This window comes from Bombyx mandarina, chromosome 01 (assembly GCF_030267445.1).
Source record: "Bombyx mandarina strain Sakado chromosome 01, ASM3026744v2".
Classification (NCBI taxonomy): Eukaryota; Metazoa; Arthropoda; class Insecta; order Lepidoptera; family Bombycidae; genus Bombyx; species Bombyx mandarina.
This window is the reverse complement of record NC_143208.1, coordinates 18300592-18320538: the sequence shown is the minus strand read 5'-3', so window position 1 is coordinate 18320538 and position 19947 is coordinate 18300592. Positions and strand designations below refer to the sequence as shown.

Here is a 19947-nt window from a genome sequence, read left to right as displayed (position 1 = left end):
CGCCGCTCAGCCCAGGTGTATTCTTCTGCTGGCCTCGTTCTCGAACTGTGATGTACTCAACTGTAATGTGTGCCCCTGGTAAATATATTTTTGAACAACTTCGAGAGAACTACCATGTACGGCAATCGGTTCCGACTGAACATATTGGTTACATATGATCTTAGTTTTGAGAAAGTTCATCCGGAGACAGATGCGCTTAGAAGAGTCAGCTAGGCTGTTCAGCATTCATTGCAAATCCTGAAACGTTTCAGCTATGATGACGACGTCATCTACAAATCTCAAGTGTGAAATGTATTCGCCGTTTATGTTTAGGCCACGTCCTTTCCAGTCCAGCATCTTAAACATGTCCCTTAATGCATTTGTGAACAATTTGGGGATATAAAATCCTCTTGTCTCACTCCTTGATGCAGAGGGATGTGGTCAGACTGCCGGTTTTCGATTTGGACGGTTATAGTCGCGTCGCTGTAAAAACATTTCATCACTTGGATATAATATCACCAGTCTACTTGGTAACGCTGCAAGGATTCTAGAACTGACCAAATTTTATAGAGTCAAAGTTCAATTCAAAGCCTTCTCAGAAACCACGAAAGCTAAGCACAGGGGCTGATTATACTCATCGGTCTTCTGTATAATCTGCCTTATTGTGTATATGTGATCTATGGTAATGTATCTTCCACGAAACCCGACTGCGCCGGTGGCTGAATTTCGTCAAGTCTCCGAGACGATTTGTGATGACACTTGAAAATAGCTTGTAAATGTCACTCAAAGGGGATAGGGCCCTAGTTTCTCAACAAGGTTTTGTCACTCTTCTGAAAAAACAATACAACCACGCTCCTAGTCCACACCTGCTTACTCCTAGTCAATAGTGCGCCACCTGCTTACAGAAGCTCAGTCGTGATTCCATCCTCTCCGGGGGCTTTTCCATTCTTAAGGTGTCCAAGAGCCATCCCAATTTTGCTAAGGCAAATTTCTGGCAAGTCTTTGGTAAAGTGGCGCAACAAAGTAGCTCTTGAATCATCATTTTCGGGATCAGCACGAGAAACACGCGAAGCGTATAGCTGGCTATAAAAACTTTCAACCTCGGACAAAATCTCAGGCTTAGAAGTAACGACTCCTCTTCTGGATGTGGTCAACTTCGTTAAGTGGCTCCTCCCTGAAGATTGGACGAATACTTTCAACCCCCGATTTTGCTCGATCTCTACAGAGCGTGTATTGGGGCATGGAAGATCGTATCGTACCAGTGTGTATTTTTTTTTAAGTGCACGGTATTCTAATAAAGTGACAAGTGAATTTTCATGTCACTCTCTCATAAAACTCCGGGTACATCCGAAAGCCTAACTTTTCCGTCGGTACCCCACATTTCATAAAATCTTGTGCCTTCTTTCCTGAGGATTCTAACCATATTTTCGAGGGTTTTCTCAACGTTATTAATGGTTTCCAAGGCAGCAAATTAGCTCACCAAGTTTGACTGAAATATTTCAGATCCCACTATGGTCTGCAGTAGGTAAAGTAGGAGCCTGGACCTCATCAAACGGACACGTTCATGCTTGAAGTCGATATTCAGAGACCCTCCCTTGTGACAGTTTGATCCGCTATGATGAAGTCGATCTCATTTTTTGGTTTGGTGTCAGGGCTTTGTCATGTCCATTTCATTTGCCCACTATGATTCCTAATGCCAAAACCGTGGGATGCTACTACCGTTTCGCTGCAATTTGATACTCCCATTTTTGCGTTAAAATCTCCCATGACAACGTTATAGGGGTCTTCGTGGTGTTGTGAAGAGCTTTTGATAATATATCCTCAAACATATCCACTTCATAATCAGGGTGCTGTTGAAGTCGGAGCTTAAGCCTGCACAACCATGAGGCTATACCTCTCAGTCATTTTGATTACGAGATACACTTTCCTGTTCAACACACTCAAGATTTCCATAACGTTGTCTGAAATGACTTTATTTATCAAGAACCCTACGTCACCTTGGGATAACTGGTATCCCCCTCGACGACTCGATGACTCGATTCTAGAGTAACTGTATTCTCCCCCTCTCTTCGGATTTCACATAACCCCAAAATGTGCCACCATATCTTCCCAATATCTTCTTCGAGTTGTATCAGGTGCTCGTCAAGCCGTAACGTGCCGTCAAGCCGTTGTACGTCGCCAAGGTCAGTTGTTTTCGGCGGTCGTAGTCCGTAACCCAGGGATTCTTCGCACCCCCTGCCGTGCTTTCACCGTGACCACCGCTGTAATCACGGGCAGTACGGCGACCGGGAACTGGTTGCCATGGATTATTCTGACTTGCCATAATTGGAAGGTTTGCCCATAATCGCTACTCATGCTGATGGCGCAGCTGCTCGTCATGAGCTTGTTGCATTTTGGTAACTACACCACGTTTCGTGACGCCATCAATCGGTTGACGCGAATATTCGTATGTTTTGATTGATTTGTACACGTCCTTACCTAAGTCGCCTTTTACGACTTTTTACAACGGCACTGTAACAAACCCTTTTAAGGAGAGGAAGAAAAATAAATGTTTTTGTTCTTTGTTGCGATAAATATTGTCAGCGAAGTTAATAATGTTGACAACATTGGTGTTATTGACAGTACTGTTCATACCAAAACAATATCCAACGAAAGTTCTAAAAGGTCGATCGTTTGAACGGTCTGGTTTCAGTAACAAGTCCAAATCGTAATGTAGGGTGACAATTAAAATACATTAAAATTACAAATATGTAGGGTGACATTTAAAATACATTATATTTTAAATGCTACAAAAAAAATTTAATCAACATGCTCTGAAAACTATCAGTAAGTATCAAGTAATTATTAGATGCATGGACTTTGAATCTATCATAAATTTCACACTAGGTCACGAATTATTTCCATTGCCTAATGTGGAAAGGGATACCGTATTGACATCAGAGCTGCACGTGACTCTTACTGTTTAGGTTTCTCTGAGATGTGAAGTCCAACTCTCAATTTGACGGAACTGTTATTTCTGAACGCTGCTGCTATGTATGTATGTTCCGCAGTAACAGACGGGAAGGGTGTGGTAGAAGGATGTAAAAGTGTTGAATATATGAATATATTATGGGAGATAACGGTAGGTAGCGGCATAGCGTCTGCCTACAAGGGGGCGATAAAAAAAAAGACAAATGAGAAGATTGGATTACATTGACTCATAATTTTTATTATGGCTGATATTATTTCAGATAATAGTAATGTATGATTACGCATTTAAAATTATAGTTTGATAATAGTGAAATTGATTATGTAGGTATTTATTGATTATAACGATGATAATAATGATTACAATATAGTGATTAAGAATCAAAAACTTACTAGACTACGTCATACATTCGTATACAAAATATCGGAACCAAAAAATTTGGTTACAATTTGTTGATGCGATCAAAGAGAGAATGATTTTTCCTTTTCAATTTATCGTATCATTATTTACCTAGTGGTCTTTTAGGGATTGGAAATAAATCGCGAACTGCTGTTTTAAAGCAATGCTAACGCTTTTTTTTTCTCGTATATGTGCGACTTGTAAAAGACGACATAGGTATGTAAATGATTACTCGAATTTTATAAATAATCAATCGGAGTCGATTTAAATCTTAATCCATTCTAATAGCATTCACGTTATTTGATATTATGGCTCTATTTGCCAAATAACTTTGGTAGAGACGAGAATATATATTTACTTTAAGGGATAAAATACCTTTTAATTAATCACCTGCCTTAGTGTGGCCTCAATCAAAAATTTATAATCGAAGACAAATCTCACTCGGTCAACTGTTATTATAAATTCAATAAAATCATGATATCGACAAGATAATTTAGTAAAGTGTTTGCATCAAAATAATCTCTGTAAATGAAAAATATTCTGATGATGATAAAGAGAGTTGAATAATAGTAAAACTTCTCTTAAATGTTGGTTCTGTTTCGGATAGCCTAGCTTTAGTCGGGAGCATTCGAAGAGAATCTGTCTCGTAGCGGACAAATGATCTGATTCGGATAAATACTTAAGTCCCTGATCTAATTGCGGACGATTGGTGTGCGTGTGATACTAATATTGTACATAATTCGCGTAATCGGAATCTGGAGCAAATAGTATTGGCTTGAAAGTTTAACATAACGTTTAATTCTAAGAATCCGTATTAAATACATATAATATAAAATGAAATACACTGAGTTCACTTGCTGTAAGTATTTGTGATAAAAAAAAGCGGTACATAGAATACTCATAACATTTATTCACGTGGCTATTGTACTTCATAATACAAACATTTACTTTTGGCTGGTCGATACTGAAACATGGACGTAATTACAGATAGGGTTTTGTTATAACTATGCCACAAGATTCTTATGAGTGCGGTGAAAAAACTTTGATAATGCTAATCTTCTTCTATATCGTTCCCTCACTGCTGAAGATCGCGACCACATGTGATGTTCCTCCACAGTGTTCGATCATGGGTGGCATGGATCGCATGGTACAGACTACCACCAAGTGCTTCCCTTACTACATCTGACCATCTGGCTGGTGTTCTAGCCACGGCACGCTTGCCCTCTATGCGACCCGAAATTATGAGCTTCTCTAATTCACGTCTGAGAGACCGCATGATGTGTCCGAAGAAGCTCATAAACACGTTCCCGGCAGATGGCAGAGAGCCTTTTTCAGATGCTAATAGTGTTAACGAAAACCGGACGATTCCAATAAGCAGTTTACAACATCAAAGATTTGTTATCAAAAGAAAAATATTTAAAAGTTTCAGATTTTATTTAAAAAAACTAGTTCAACGACCTACCTAGTCCCCGGAGTCGTAACGTAAACGTATTGCGGTGTACCGCTTTGATTCATTCAAAAATGAAGGCTGGAAACATCAATAAGTGTGAACTCTTAAACCGCACGCTGTTTGAAAACATTTGTCAGTTACACAAAACGAACATCGAAAACATTGGTCCGTTTCAAGCCAATTTCTAATTTGAAATCGTTGTTTTAAGTTCTAATTTTGTTTGAGATCGGAAGTGCAAATATCCCAGTCAGTTTTAAAGAACCTTTTGTTTACACATCAAACGGTATCGACGGCTTTGAAAATCATGAGAAATTTTGAAGCTCTTTTATTTATTTTTCAATGAACGAAGATCACGCGATCGGGTACATATGTTACCGCAGCTTGCGAAATACACAAGACGAAGACAGTTTAACCTTCATTATAATAGCAGCGGAATCCGGCGCGCACAATAAACGTTTTAGTTAATAACCGACTAATAAGTTATTAAACTTACGACCGCTAATAAAATAGCACGTGTACGCCAAATAAGTTCGTAATAGATCGTAAATTTATATGCGAAATGCCGTACGTAAATAAATGCAGCGCGTATCCAGTCGAAGTTGCCACTATCTCTGATGACCCTGAACAATTTTCAACCTGTCATTTTGCATGTCGTAAAATAAATGACTCACCAAGACGGAGCTACTTCGGTCGGGGTCGATGTGGTGTTAGCGTTCTCCCAGGGCGGCTTCGATTGTTTCTGGAATCCGGCACCACCACCCGCGAACATTAATACGGAATATTATATCACTAGAACACGAAACACACAGCACTGGCACTATTTTTTTGTCGCGTTTCAATTCCTCTCGGATAGCTAATGCACTACACAACTTGTCATTGTTTACGCATCAATGCGGTACCTATATTGCGCGCACGAAGTTTTTTTTTACGAAGTATCGTTCGCGTACCACACGGGCGATCTCACTAGAATGTTTCCGTTGAATATTTTCAGTGAATGCGTAAAGTATTCCGGAGTTACCGTGTCTGCGCTTGTGGCGACGGCTATTTTTATTTTTGGTACTCGAATTTTTTATCACATTTGCGTAATTACCCAGCCCTCAGTGCTCTAGCCGGACAATCGGCTGTGCTCAAAGCAAACGTATTGTTGTGAGCTATTTATACGTGCATGGTGGTTTCTTTTTGGAAGTCGCTTCACGTATTATAGGTCAATGGCAACTCAAGCTTATATTAGATTCGTTCTTTGAATAATTCTCGTCACGCTGCGCTCGTAATTATCTGTTAAGTGTAGTGTAATTATGTGTTTTTTTACTAAAATATTTTAATCTGGGTGTCATAGGATGCTCCGTGTGTTTGTTTACATTCAATTAGACTTTTTCTTAACAATTCGAGGTTTTACTGGGCTATTTAATTTCTTAATCTTGTTTTGCATGATAATAAATAAAAACAATATTTTTGCCAATGCATGAAATTAATTCTGAAGCTCTCAAGCTTAGTTCGTGTTAGTGAAGGAGGGTAAATTAAAAACACAAACTCGCATTTTGTTATTGCGAATATAATAAATTAATTTACTATATATAGCAATGTCCCGAACAATTTTATGTTTACCACATAAGCCGTTTAAATCTCGTGTTTATTAAGGTGCCTTCTTTTGTCGGACATTTATATTAGCAAAAGCCGAATTGGCTATAAATATATATCTTATTTTATTTTCACCTCGCACAGTCGAATCTTGTTTTTTACTGTTATATGTAATAGCCATCGTCTGGAGTGTAAAATATTAAAAAAAAAAAAGTACTTTAATGAGAGTGACTGTGATGAATAGACTCGCTTCTTTAACGTGGGAATCGACAGCGAAGTATGTTTATTTTAGTAATATATGTTTATTTTTGTTACCTTTACTACTGGCTCACGCCGGCAGACTTGTTGTTGGTTCGAAACCAGCCGTCACCTATGTTATTAGTAGTTTCGATTGCAGGTTCATTATTAAATTAAACCTTTTTTAATTTGTTTTTATTGCACGTACAAGGTGTTGAGGAGCGTTCACATAAAAAAAAAAAAAACGTGTATCATTTACAAACTTGAGTTGTTATTTTCTTTTTGATTTTATGCTACGTGCTTTGAGATAAAGGACCAGCAGATACTCCCGGAGTTCGCAGATCGCGCTCATTTTCAGATATCTAAATAGTATTTGCATGCACAACACATTTATATGATAGCGCGATTTGTTTCTTGAATGCACATGCATTATTGAGTTTGTAAAAATGAACGATTTGCCTGGATTCGTATTCGGTACCGGAAACACTAAAAAGAGATTCCCGGCGTGTGAATTTCTCGCGTGTTTTGTTAGTTTATTTTTAGGAATTTAACATTTCGCGAGCAAAGAGCTCGTCGTAAAATTAATGTTTACGCTTTCAAACGAGAGATTGTGTCACTGTGTCGTAATATTCGATTTTATAGACGTTCGCTGATTGAGCATTACCAAAGTTTTATATTACCAAACACACTCGGAGGATCTCATGTGACGTAGCGATATGATTACCATGTGCCAACTCATTTTAGCGTGTTATTTCATTTGCCTTGTTTCGGTGAAAATATCGTGATCACTATTTTAATATGGCGTCATGTTTCAACGTCTATTAATAAATTAACAATTATTATATGGGTATCAAATCAAACTGAATGATTAGTAAATTTAAATCAAACTTAAATCATTTTTAAATTAATAAAATCATCCATAAATTTATAGTCAAAATTAGTTTGTAAGAACCTGAATATAATAAATCAAGTAGTGTTATTGTATATTTAATTAGCAACGAACCTTAGATGCATAAAATATTTCAAAAATGAGCTTTGTTTAAACTTTGCCTCCTACTGAGAACGGGCTTTGCTGTAGTAGACAAATCGACCGCTTTTATTTAGCTGCTACTGGCTGCTTAAAACCGATCAATGTCTATATTAAGAAGAAAACCAACGCTGAAAACCAAGCGCGCTTAAAGTAGCAATAAACAATCGTCTCTACCAAAGTTAATTCAATATTTTGCTTTTTTGTTTTTATGCCTATTTTTATTATTGGGTCACTTTTTTATTTAAAATGTTAACGGTGGCATAAATAATATCATTGTATGCTAATAATGCAATGATAAAAAAGACAAATATGAAATTGATTGAAATTTTTAAAATTCGAGACGATAAGTTAATGTACATCTTGATTTTGAAATCTAAACATTGATAAATTTAGTTTTACTTTCGGAAATGTTTTCTTTTATTAGAAGCATTTATTGAAAATCACTCTCCAAGAGAGATACATATATTTGTTTCGTTGAATTTGATCAATTAATTATAATTAATGTCTCACTTTACCTCTCAACATAAGATTAATGATATCATAAGATGGATCTTGTACTCTAGTTCTGAAGTGTTTGTAATGTTCAATGTTATACATTTAAAAGTTAATTCAAATAATAGGAAAAAATGCTATCGAATTAATTACTTGACAAATGTAGCTACGAACACAAGTTCCACAGAATTACATTTATACATTTCTGGTATGATAGGTAGTGAAAAAAATTAAAAATGTTACAGAGTTTACAGTGATCAGTATTATAACCGTAATCATAATATTTTTTTTAAATTATAGTGCTTATAGTTTAAAATACATTTTAAAAAAGTACAGCGCAGATTTTAACAGATGATAATACAATTTTTTTCATAAATTTTAATTTTTTTTTTAAACCCAAGTCAATGACGATATTTCATAGTAAGGTTAAGGATTTTAAACAGCTACGGCAGACATGATATTTGTTTGTCGAAAAACATAGTACAAAGAGAAAATTGAGCGCTTTTCGAAATTTTTGCTTTAATTAATTCCTTTAAACTTAACCTCATTAAAATTATTTCAAAATTAAATGATTTTTTTTTAAATTTTAACTCGCTTCCCAATTCAATTTGTTCCAAAATTTTCCAATCCAAAAGTTTTCGATTTTAAGATAATATCGTTAAGATATCAATAGTTTGTGTTAAAATTATACATAATTAAACTTTGTATTGAAATACAGATTCGGACGTGCAGCTTACTAGATATCAATTGTTCATTGTAGCCCATACAAAAGGCAATGTCAGGGACAAAGCCAGACAAAGCGAGATCATTTCGTTCATTTTACATTCTTTGATGTTCAAACTGTTACATTTTTAAGTTAAATTTTCAACGGATAAAATTGTTTTCTTTGGTAATGTGTGCCAAAAATTGTTATGCACTAAAACGTTCAAAATCTAACCAATCTGTTCGCGTGGTCTCTGTTTTTGGAAAGCTTTGTAAAACAATGCTTTTACAAAATCAGAAGTTTCCGCATGATCTTATTACAATCGATCTTATTTCGATCCATTCTCTTATTCTAAATGAATACTTAATGATATAATTTCGGCGCACAACGGATCTATTACCAATTTTGAGCTTTCAAAATAACTTGAAGCACGCATGGCTTACCAACCTATGGATGGCCTGCCATAGACAGACGATTCATATGAATGGTCAAAATGAAAATATCCGTGAAACCAATATTATTCGATTGAAAATGAAACTAATTTAAACATCATCTAATATGACTAAAATATAGAACATATTTTTTTGACTATTACAAATAAATAAAAAAAGTTTTCAATCGATTTCAAATAAAATACCTGATTATTGTTTTTTATTTACGAAAATTATAAATCAAATTTGAAATCATTGTAATCATGACCGCTGATTCAATTCATTACTTTTATTTCAGACAAGTACTTTGGAAACCAAAAACGTTAATTTTAACATCCTATTATCTTGTGTTATTAAATCATCGAATTACACTAGCACTATCACAAACTAGGCAATTAATATTTAATAACAGCATTAACAAAAACACATTCACTTCGGAGGGCGCTTGATAAAAGTTAAGTCTATAAATAGTTTTGACGGGTCAAGCTACGTGTCCAACTTTAGTGCTGATTTTTATTACGTCATACTGAATTCTTAAAGCGTAATTGATTGATATTGTATCTTCTTTAAAATGAATTTAAATCAGCGGCCGTGTTCTTACCTAAGACTTACCTCGATCACCCCCCAGGACTGGATGGATCTTACCTGCTACAAAGAAAATCTATCATTAAATGAATGTTTCAATAACGCAGTATTGCAAAATAATTTTATTTCAAAAACTATGCCAAAATTGTTAAATTATAATTAGTTTTCATAATGCTGTCTTTAAAAATCTATACATCATTCACGTATGTTATACTACACTATATTTTGGTCATTGATTAGTAGATTAGTATTATATTTTAATTTTTTTTATTTATTGCTTAGATGGGTGGACGATCTCACAGCCCACCTGGTGTTAAGTGGTTACTTAGAGCCCATGAACATCTACATCGTAAATGCGCCACCCACCTTGAGATATAAGTTCTAAGATCTCAGTATAGTTACAACGGCTGCCCCACCCTTCAAACCGAAACGCATTACTGCTTCACGGCAGAAATAGGCAGGGTGGTGGTACCCAGCCGCGCGGACTCACAAGAGGTCCTACCACCAGTATAATAATATATTTTGAAACTTACCGTTGCGTGATGTTGTACTCTTCTTTTGCCGTGCTATTTTCATTCGTTGGATCGGTGGTGATTACCTGAGGGACATTAAAATGTTAGTTTATACAATAATTCGGGGATTTACTAACAAGTGTAAGTTGTTGAAGGAACAGAGAAAGAGAGTGTTGGATGCGTGTGTTATAACGAAAAGGCTTCCAATCAGCCGATCGGTATCATCGACAAAAAACATATTACTTTTACTGCACAGAACTTGAACGTAGCGTTTGGAAATGTGTAACTTATAATTTCTAGTTTCAGCTTCAGTCCCCTAGGCGGCCGTACTTCAAATATGGACTACAATCTCAAGCTATTAGAGTTGGGATCGTTTAGTTTTCCTCTAGCCATCAGTACGTACCCTGAAGAATATTTATTTTGCATCGATAGTTTATAAGCTGTGGGTTTTATTTAGTTAGTAGGTTATGCTGAGGGAACCAATAGAAATAAAAATAAGGCATCTTTTTGTCCTTATTGATATGAAGTCATCGTGGCCTAACGGATAAGACGTCCAATACATTCGTGTTGAGCGATGCACCGATGTTCGAATCTCGCAGGCGGGTACCAATTTTTCTAATGAAATACGTACTCAACAAACGTTCACGATTGACTTCCACGGTGAAGGATTAACATCGTGTAATAAAAATGAAACCCGCAAAATTATAATTTGCGTAATTACTGGTGGTAGGACCTCTTGTGAGTCCGCGCGGGTGGGTACCACCGCCCTGCCTATTTCTGCCGTGAAGCAGTAATGCGTTTCGGTTTGAAGGGTGGGGCAGCCGTTGTAACTATACTGAGACCTTAGAACTTATATCTCAAGGTGGGTGGCGCATTTACGTTGTGGATTTCTATGGGCTCCAGTAACCACTTAACACCAGGTGGGCTGTGAGCTCGTCCACCCATCTAAATAATAAAAAATATATTTTTTTTTGTCAACTAGTTTATTATTATTGACTTCGAAGGTAAATGGCACTATAACCCAATTGATGTTGAGTGTAAAACTGTTGTTCGTGGACATCAGCAATTCCAGCAAAATAGTCTGGCCACGCTTTACCCAAATAGTATAAAAAGGGTAATAAGATTAAAATAAAGGGATGTTTCCAACTGTGTAACAAAAATATTCATGTTAAACTTACCGTATCGTTTAAGGCTTTCAATTCTTCTAAGTCGTCACCGTCTTCTGCCTCTGATGTTCTTCGTTCTTCTAATTCCTATTATAAAATGAATAAGTAAAGCAACTCGATAAACGATATTCTAGTGGTCCCAGCCAAAGTTAGATCACACATCAAACTGACCATGATATATTGCTTAGTCTAAACTTACCTGTCTTTTAGAAGCCATGCTTGTCTTGGTAGCGTCTTCAAATGTTTCTTCAGTACTAGTTCCCTGCATATCTATCTTCAGTTGTTCCTGTTATTATAATGGATTAGTTTCTCTTCACTGGCGGTAGGACCTCTTGTGAGTCCGCACGGGTAGGTACGACCACCCCGCCTATTTCTGCCGTGAAGCAGTAATGCGTTTCGGTTTGAAAGGTGGGGTAGCCGTTATAACTATACCAAGACCTTAGAACTTATATCTCAATGTGGGTGGCGCATTTACATTGTAGATGTCTATGGGCTCCAGTAACCACTTAACACCAGGTGGGCTGTGAGCTCGTCCACCCATATAAGCAATAAAAAAAAAATGATTTCAAAAATACTAGGATATAGCTAACACACGTTCAATAATTTAAGTTATAGTGTTGTACAAAGTATATTCGAAATGGAAAATATAGGTTTTATTGTATGAACTTACCGATACTTTTACTGCCATTTTGTTGGTAATTTCTTCACTTTCTTCACTGTTACAGATCTGTGATATTGTTTCTACGACGATTGAAGCCTGTTAATTGTAGTTGTTTTTTTTATTTTATTTTTATTGCACTAAACATTTAATAAATGGGATTTATTAAAGTGGTGGATTGTATGCTCTAACCCAACCAAAATATAAATAATAAAAAAATAGTTCTATTTATTTTATTTCATGGTATTTATTGACTCGCAATAATAAATATTTGATGATGAGTATGCTACATTCACATCATTTTGTTCGTTGCCGATTGATTTACTGTTTGTCCTTCGTAAAAATATGTTTTTGTATCCACTACAAATTCGACAAATCGTGTTTAGTTTAAATAATGCGGTAGGTGTTTTTTTTTTGTCACTGGTACCAGCCCCTCCCATAGATAATACCCATAATTTAATCAAAGAGATATAGCTTCATCTGTAACTTACCCAAGCACTATCTGCCATCGTCTCTTCTAAGATTCTATTGACTTTGAATGCCACTGTTTCGTGTACGGCGCCTGAACTCTGTTATTAAAGGATATTATAATTTGATATTGGTTAATAATCACAATAAAGCCATCGAGGTATCGGTCTGATTTTAAAAGCAAGTATCTAGTTTACCGTTCTTTTGAAAGGCTGTGTCTTTCTCGATGCCTCATCGGCTTCAAATTCTTCTGTGGTATTAAATGTTTCTAAGCCCTATAACAAAATAAACTTAATAAGCATTTTGTTTTCATAAAAACACAATAATTTTGAATTAACGTCTTACGTACACGAAGTACAGCCGCTAACAAATTTTCCCATGTATCAAACATTTCAATGTCTTTCATCTCTGGGTCCTGTCGTCAGAAAGAGATGATTATATTATCCGTTTTTCGTAAAATGTAACATTACAAACAGTTAAATTATAATACATACCAATTTGTTGAATTCAATCGGTTCTATTATAAAGGCACCTCTTTGAACTCCTAATTTATGGCTTAATGCTTCCTGCTGGTAGAAATTAAATTGTTGTTTTAGTTTTTGAAGCTAATGACTATAAAGTAATAAAGCTAATTCTTGTAATAACTAAATAGATGATTAACTTTAGATTTATTTGAAAACAAGCGGCCCGCTCCGGCTCTGCTCGGGTCTTTAACAAAAATTTCAACGATATTTGACGTTGTTTTATTTTTTTAAATAAAATAACACTTATTGCGGCATAACTATAATAGTGAGACATACGCTGTCGCGATACTTTTTGTAAATATTAATGTGTTCTACAAAGTCGTAGTACATTATTTTATTCTATCATCAACAGTTTTCACAGGGCACGCGATGTAAAGAATATTTTAGGTGATTTTTTACACCTTTGGTTACATTATTGGAGTTTTAGTAAGAATCCCTGATTTTTTCAAATAAGATTATAGCCTATGTCACTCGTGAATAGTGTAGCTTCCAAACAGTGAAAGATTTTTTTAAATCGGTTCAGTAGCTTCGGAGCCTATTCAATACAAACAAACAAACAAATCTTTCCTCTTTATAATATTAAGTATAGATAAAATGCTTCTGATGAATATACTCGTAGAAGTATATTAATTACATGAGTGACAAATAATTGAGGGACTTTTCTTACCTGTCCTGTTGGGGGTATAACTTTCGAATTTACTTTTAGCTGAAACAAATGAAATATTTTTTGAGAGTTGTATAAACCATTCATTTAATGTGTAAATATTGAAAAAAAAACTATTGTTTTATGCTGGCCTTAGAGAGAGAGAGAGAGAGAGACTTGAGCTATGGAAATATGCTGATTACTGAAATCCTGATTTTAGAATTATGTATTTACATCATATTCACAAATAGAAGTAAAAGTTCTTTCTCAATCCTCCAATTCCAACCTCAATCACGTGATTGCTTCATGGCATAAGGCAACAGGAATTAGCATAGGAATTAAGACAGGACACTGTGAGTCTTGTCTATTTTAGGCATACAAGGTTATATTACTGTATTTCTATTATTCTGTTTTTTTTTTTGTAATTTTTCGAAGTGGCTCTATAATTCTTTCTATATGTAATATTGTAATTCTATAAGTATAATTTTAAAGCCAATAAACAATGCTGATAAGGACATCGATAAAAAGAAAAATTTCCAAATAATTTCACATCAACTCAAAATGAAAAAGTAATGGTAAGTAAAAAAATGGATTAACTATAATACTCACCGCTCGATGTTTTGCCATTATCTAAAACATACAAAATAATATTAGCCAATGTTTTAATTTTTTTTTTAATGAGAAATCTTTATTGTTTTAACTTAAGAATGAATCTCAGAAAAAGCGAAAAACAAGCGAAAAGACTTGAGAAGAGTTTGAAAGAGTTAGTGAGAGAGTTAGAAAAAGAAGAAACTTCCTTTTTTTAGAGCCCAAAAAACTACTCATAGCGAATAGATAAAAAAAAAACTAACTAGAACAATAAAATCCAACTCACTTTCCGTGGATCCAATCGAAAGTCAATGATCTCGGCATTTTTATTATCCGGTATCATGCTAGTACTATTCGGGTAAAGACAAATTGTTTTGTTGAATTTGCGTACTCCTATTAGAGAGTACGCAAAAAAACAATTTGGTTTTACCCGAAATTGCTTTTTTGCAAGCTCATTATCATCTATAGTCCTGTTCATTTTGAATTGCCGAAGAAGCCTTTGTTGTTCATCTGGAGGTGGTGCCTGCAGATGAGGCTTTGTAACTACCAGATACAACACAGCCGAGATCGTGATCAGTATAGCCGTTATTATCGCGAAAATTATCCATTTTAGTTTCGTAACGTTGAGAGTGGGGGAGACAAGCCGTGGTTCGTCGGGTAAATCGATTTCGTCTTCATAGTAAAAAATTTCACATAAATCATCCGCAAAATGGACGCAGTGATTTTTCTTTCTGACTGGGTGGTGGTAATCTGCCGCCATTTTGATATATTTCTCTACTTCATTTTTTTTTCGTACATTCCTTTATAAATCTAATCATTTTTCTCCATGATAATAACTCCAAAATATAGTTCAAATATTTTGTATACGTATGTATTGTCCTATATTATATTTCAAAAACTACTTATACATATCACGAGCATTGTTCTAATTTGAGTTTATAATTTTAGATTTTAGTTTTTTCCATTTGTGTGATGTCGAAGTCAGTTATCGTTGAATCTTGCTTGTTCTTTTATTTTGCTGCATTTCTATTTTATCTCTGGGATCATCAAAGAGCTCATCCATATTATAGCTCAAATCAAAACATGGTTATGTACTTAATTCTAATTCTTAAAAGTACTTTAAATGATTATTTGATATTTCAATTTCGTTGATGATGATTTCGGAGATGTCTCATTTCTCTGTGGAAATCATTGTGGGCTCGATTAACAGTTTGGATAGTATTATCGATTACAGCTAACATAAATCGTAGCAGAAACATCGAATCCAAAACCAAAAACAGGGTTACACAAATAGTGACGTCGTACACATGATTCAGGTGTATGATGGATATAATACTTATGGAATTGTAGACCACGTATAAAACGAAATAAAAACGCATCTCCCTCTGTCAAGCTTGGATATTCAACACCCACATACGAAACGTCATGACTAACAACCATAAGGAGAAAATGTACGTGTAGAAAGAAAAGCGCTGAATAAATGAAGTACTGTCTATTTTATGACGAACGATATTTAAATTTTCCATGATCGGGATGAAGTGCATGATGCAGGTCTGCAAAAAAGGAAAAATGATCTTGAATCAGACAATTCTATTAATTGTTATTAGGAAAAAATAAACAATAACAGGAAATATAAGCATGTAGGTAGAGGAAGGTAATTTTTAGGTAATAATAAGAAAATACTTTTTCATTCAAGTTTAATGTTCAAATTTACTGGGCATTTAGGCAAAAACGTATTGTTTGACTTTCACTATTGAAAAATTTCTATTTAAGCAGTGACAATATTCAGTTATGCCTGGGAGAACAAAATTATATAGCCGCGTTGTAATTGCGCGCAATTAATATTTGAAACACATCATTATCGCAAGCTGTGAGTGAATGCTTACGTTTTGGAAAATAAAATTAAAATTTTTTCAATCCAAAATCAAATTAATATTGCGTATTTAGGGTGAAATATGTATCAATAAAGTTTGCAACATGGTGGTAGGACCTCTTGTGAGTCCACGCGGGTAGGTACCACCGCCCTGCCTATTTCTGCCTTAAAGCAGTAATGCGTTTCGGTTTGAAGGGTGGGGCAGCCGTTGTAACTATACTGAGATCTTAGAACTTATATCTCGAGGTGGGTGGCGCATTTGCGTTGTAGATGTCTATGGGCTCCAGTAACCACTTAACATCAGGTGAGCTGTGAGCTCGTCCACCCAACTAAGCAAAAAAAAAAAACATAAAATTTGTAGCTGAAATGTTTTCTCGATGTTCTACACTGTTCGAGTACCAACAAAATAATTGACTTATGAAATGTGTTTTTATTCAGATCTCATTCCTCGTACTGAATAAGAAGTGATTAGTTGCCAAAGAGAAAGTGAGAACAGTGAGATATAGATTAGAAATTTAGTGAGAATTTGATGGCAGTATTAAGCTGTGCCTATTATATGACAGTATTAAGAATGCCTAGAAGAGCTTGCCTATAAGAGCTATTGGAAAGTAGGCTTATTGACGATGTAGTCATTATGTGAAAAGCTGACTCAGGAGTAAGCTTTCAGCTATTGCATTTATTAGTATGTGGACGAACTTTCAGCTCACTCGTCGATAAGCGGCCGCGAGACCCGATTCTCAAATGTTATTTAATGGGGAGAAGGGGCTCCCTATTATTAGAGAATGGTTAGGGTATGTGCGTAGTAAATATATTAGAGGGGTTACCAGTTATTAGGGAAAGGGTGAGGGGTGTGTGAAGTATGTGGTTGTGGAGTTTGTTATTGGTGCAAGGGCAGGAGGATTATATTAAAGAGTTTATGTTATATGGTATAAGGTATATGGTGTATAGTATATGGTATATGGTATGTTATGTGGCATAAGGTATATGGTGTATGGCGTATGGTATGTGGTATGTGGTATGTAGGATGAGGTATGTGGTATGTGGTATGTGGTATGTGGTATGTGGTATGTGGTATGTGGTATGTGGTATGTGGTATGTGGTATGTGGTATGTGGTATGTGGTATGTGGTATGTGGTATGTGGTATGTGGTATGTGGTATGTGGTATGTGGTATGTGGTATGTGGTATGTGGTATGTGGTATGTGGTATGTGGTATGTGGTATGTGGTATGTGGTATGTGGTATGTGGTATGTGGTATGTGGTATGTGGTATGTGGTATGTGGTATGTGGTATGTGGTATGTGGTATGTGGTATGTGGTATGTGGTATGTGGTATGTGGTATGTGGTATGTGGTATGTGGTATGTGGTATGTGGTATGTGGTATGTGGTATGTGGTATGTGGTATGTGGTATGTGGTATGTGGTATGTGGTATGTGGTATGTGGTATGTGGTATGTGGTATGTGGTATGTGGTATGTGGTATGTGGTATGTGGTATGTGGTATGTGGTATGTGGTATGTGGTATATGATGGATGGACGACATCGATGTAAGAAATTGAAAATTAATTGCTAATCATAATATATGTTTGAATAACAAGCAAAGGAGGTGGTGAGTTACTCTTGAAAAAAAATAAGCTGGTAGAGGGGATGGGTGATTGGCTGTGTGGAGGTAGGAGGCTATTGAATTGCTGTTCACAATAGATAAGGTTGGATGGGAGGCGGAGGGGCGGTAGGTTGCTGTTGAAAATAAATGAATAGGGGGGGGGGGTGTTCAAGAGGTGTTGTGAAGTGCCCTTCAAAATAAATTATGTTTATGATATAAGCCTGGTGGAGTGGGTGGGGTGGGTGGGGTTAGGGTTGTCGTAAGTTGCTGTATATATGTATGTACATGAATAAATAGCTATTTCAAAATAAAACAGGGTGGGTGGTGGCAGGGAGTTCGCTGTTGTTCACAACATTATGTACATAGATGGGAGGTGGAGAGGCAGTTTACTAAAAGGTGGTAGTGTGCATTAGGGAGGCTGGTTGCGAGGGCCGGGGGCTTTGAAAGGGGCGGAATGAAAGCGGTAGGGTGAGGGAAATGACGAATGACGTACTGAATTTACAAGACTGATTATTCAATAAGAAAAAAAAACAAGAGCAAAATTGCCTGTATTATATACATGATTGATTTTACAAGTTGTAACGAAATGAGTGCAATATTTTTGGAATTACAGTATATGTGTATCAAGCTACTAAGGCATTGTTAAATTTTTTTATAAATTTTGTGCATTGTAATTTCACCATTAATATCATCTGATTTTGTTGAAAGACGAATGATTACAAAAGCCTTTGCTCGAAACCATAGAAAATTACGCAAGTTGATTATTACTAATATCAAATAACAAAAAAGAAATGTAAGTTTGAACTCAGCGACGCGTAGAGCGGAAAAATGAATCACGGGAAATGTAGTTTGTGAAAGCCCGCAACAATACAAATTTTAATTAAGAACTTTCCAAACATGAAATCTTCACTAAAATTTAAATGTTGTAAAAGGGTAATATTTTTTATTTTTTAAATTCTGCCTGCTTGTTGCGGTCTAACAGAAAACAGGAACACACTGCAATAATTGAGGCCGTACATCAATGTAAGCTCGGGATTTTAAAATTTCTGAAGTTAATTTTCACTCTAAATAATTATCGCAAAAATATTCATGTAAGGCCGACAAAAAAATTGAAGCTATGACGTACAATGATTTAACACATTTAAAAAGATCATCAACCAATTCCAATTTATTTTTTGGTAGTCCGATTAAAGTTAAAACTATCAGAGAATTAAAAGAGAATAAGTATTCTTAAATTGAAATTGTTTGAGCCAATTTAGAACATATAAATGCAAAGCACAACACTGAGAAAAGAATCGCTTGGATGCCCGCAGACTGCATGCATATTTCACTCGCCAGCTGACACAAAATATATAAAAACTTTAAACTGAAAATTAAAATATTTACGTTGTGGAGTAAATAAATTGTTATTTAAAAAAATATATATTAAACTTCTTTTTTTATTATTTAAAAATCGTAAAACACAAATAACTAATAAATACTTCACAACGCCATCGAATAATGAAGCCAATAGTTGAATTTATTTCGAGATGTGACTCGTCCAAATAAAATAAAAGTCCAAGAGCTCCATTAAAAGCACCACAAAATTGTGATTATCACTTACTTGTTCTGTCCGGAATCAGCAATCGGCTGCAACGCCTTAGACACCCTGGTTGATGCCTTTGGTAGAAACACACACAAAAAAAAATTAATATAATTATTTGAAAAGACTGATTTTTTCACTTAGATGAGCTTGGAACCAGAAGTGTTCGGCAGGAGCTCAGCTGTTTAGACCTGCTCGCGGCGCACTCTGAAGGGGAAGTGTGCCCCCTCGCCCCGGTCTGAGGCATTTATAGTCAAGGAGTCAAACAAAAATGCGCAGTTTCCCCCACTCTCCGCGCAGCCATCAGACCCTCCTCCCTCCATTGATTCAGTCGCCCGGGAAAATAAAGCTTACTTATTTTATAGCATTCGCACGATAGCTATTAAAGATGATATCAATGAATTTGCTAAACTCCTTAAGACATAATGTGTACTAAAAGCACAATTACTTTTTTGTGCAAATTAGGAAATGAATATATAA

At 35.6% G+C, this 19947-nt stretch overlaps 1 protein-coding gene across 3 annotated transcripts; it reads right to left on the bottom strand.

Annotated features, from left to right (window-relative positions):
* Positions 1-7787: 7787 nt before the first annotated feature.
* LOC114245741 (uncharacterized) lies at positions 7788-19699 on the bottom strand. Of its 3 annotated transcripts, none has more exons than XM_089731677.1 (13): positions 19489-19699; positions 14698-15964; positions 14433-14453; positions 13848-13886; positions 13151-13225; positions 13006-13071; positions 12854-12931; positions 12680-12757; positions 12201-12287; positions 11730-11816; positions 11543-11617; positions 10386-10450; positions 7788-9915 (listed from the first exon to the last, which is right to left on the bottom strand). In XM_089731677.1, exons 2-13 carry the CDS (start codon positions 15169-15171, stop codon positions 9909-9911), a joined length of 1152 nt encoding a protein of 383 aa, XP_089587803.1. In that variant the 5' UTR covers positions 15172-15964; positions 19489-19699; the 3' UTR covers positions 7788-9908. The 3 variants fall into 3 exon arrangements, with proteins under 3 accessions (XP_089587803.1, XP_089587807.1, XP_028033810.2); XM_089731681.1 differs by having other exon boundaries at positions 14698-15590; XM_028178009.2 differs by lacking the exon at positions 7788-9915 and having other exon boundaries at positions 10382-10450.
* Between the last annotated feature and the right edge of the window lie 248 nt (positions 19700-19947).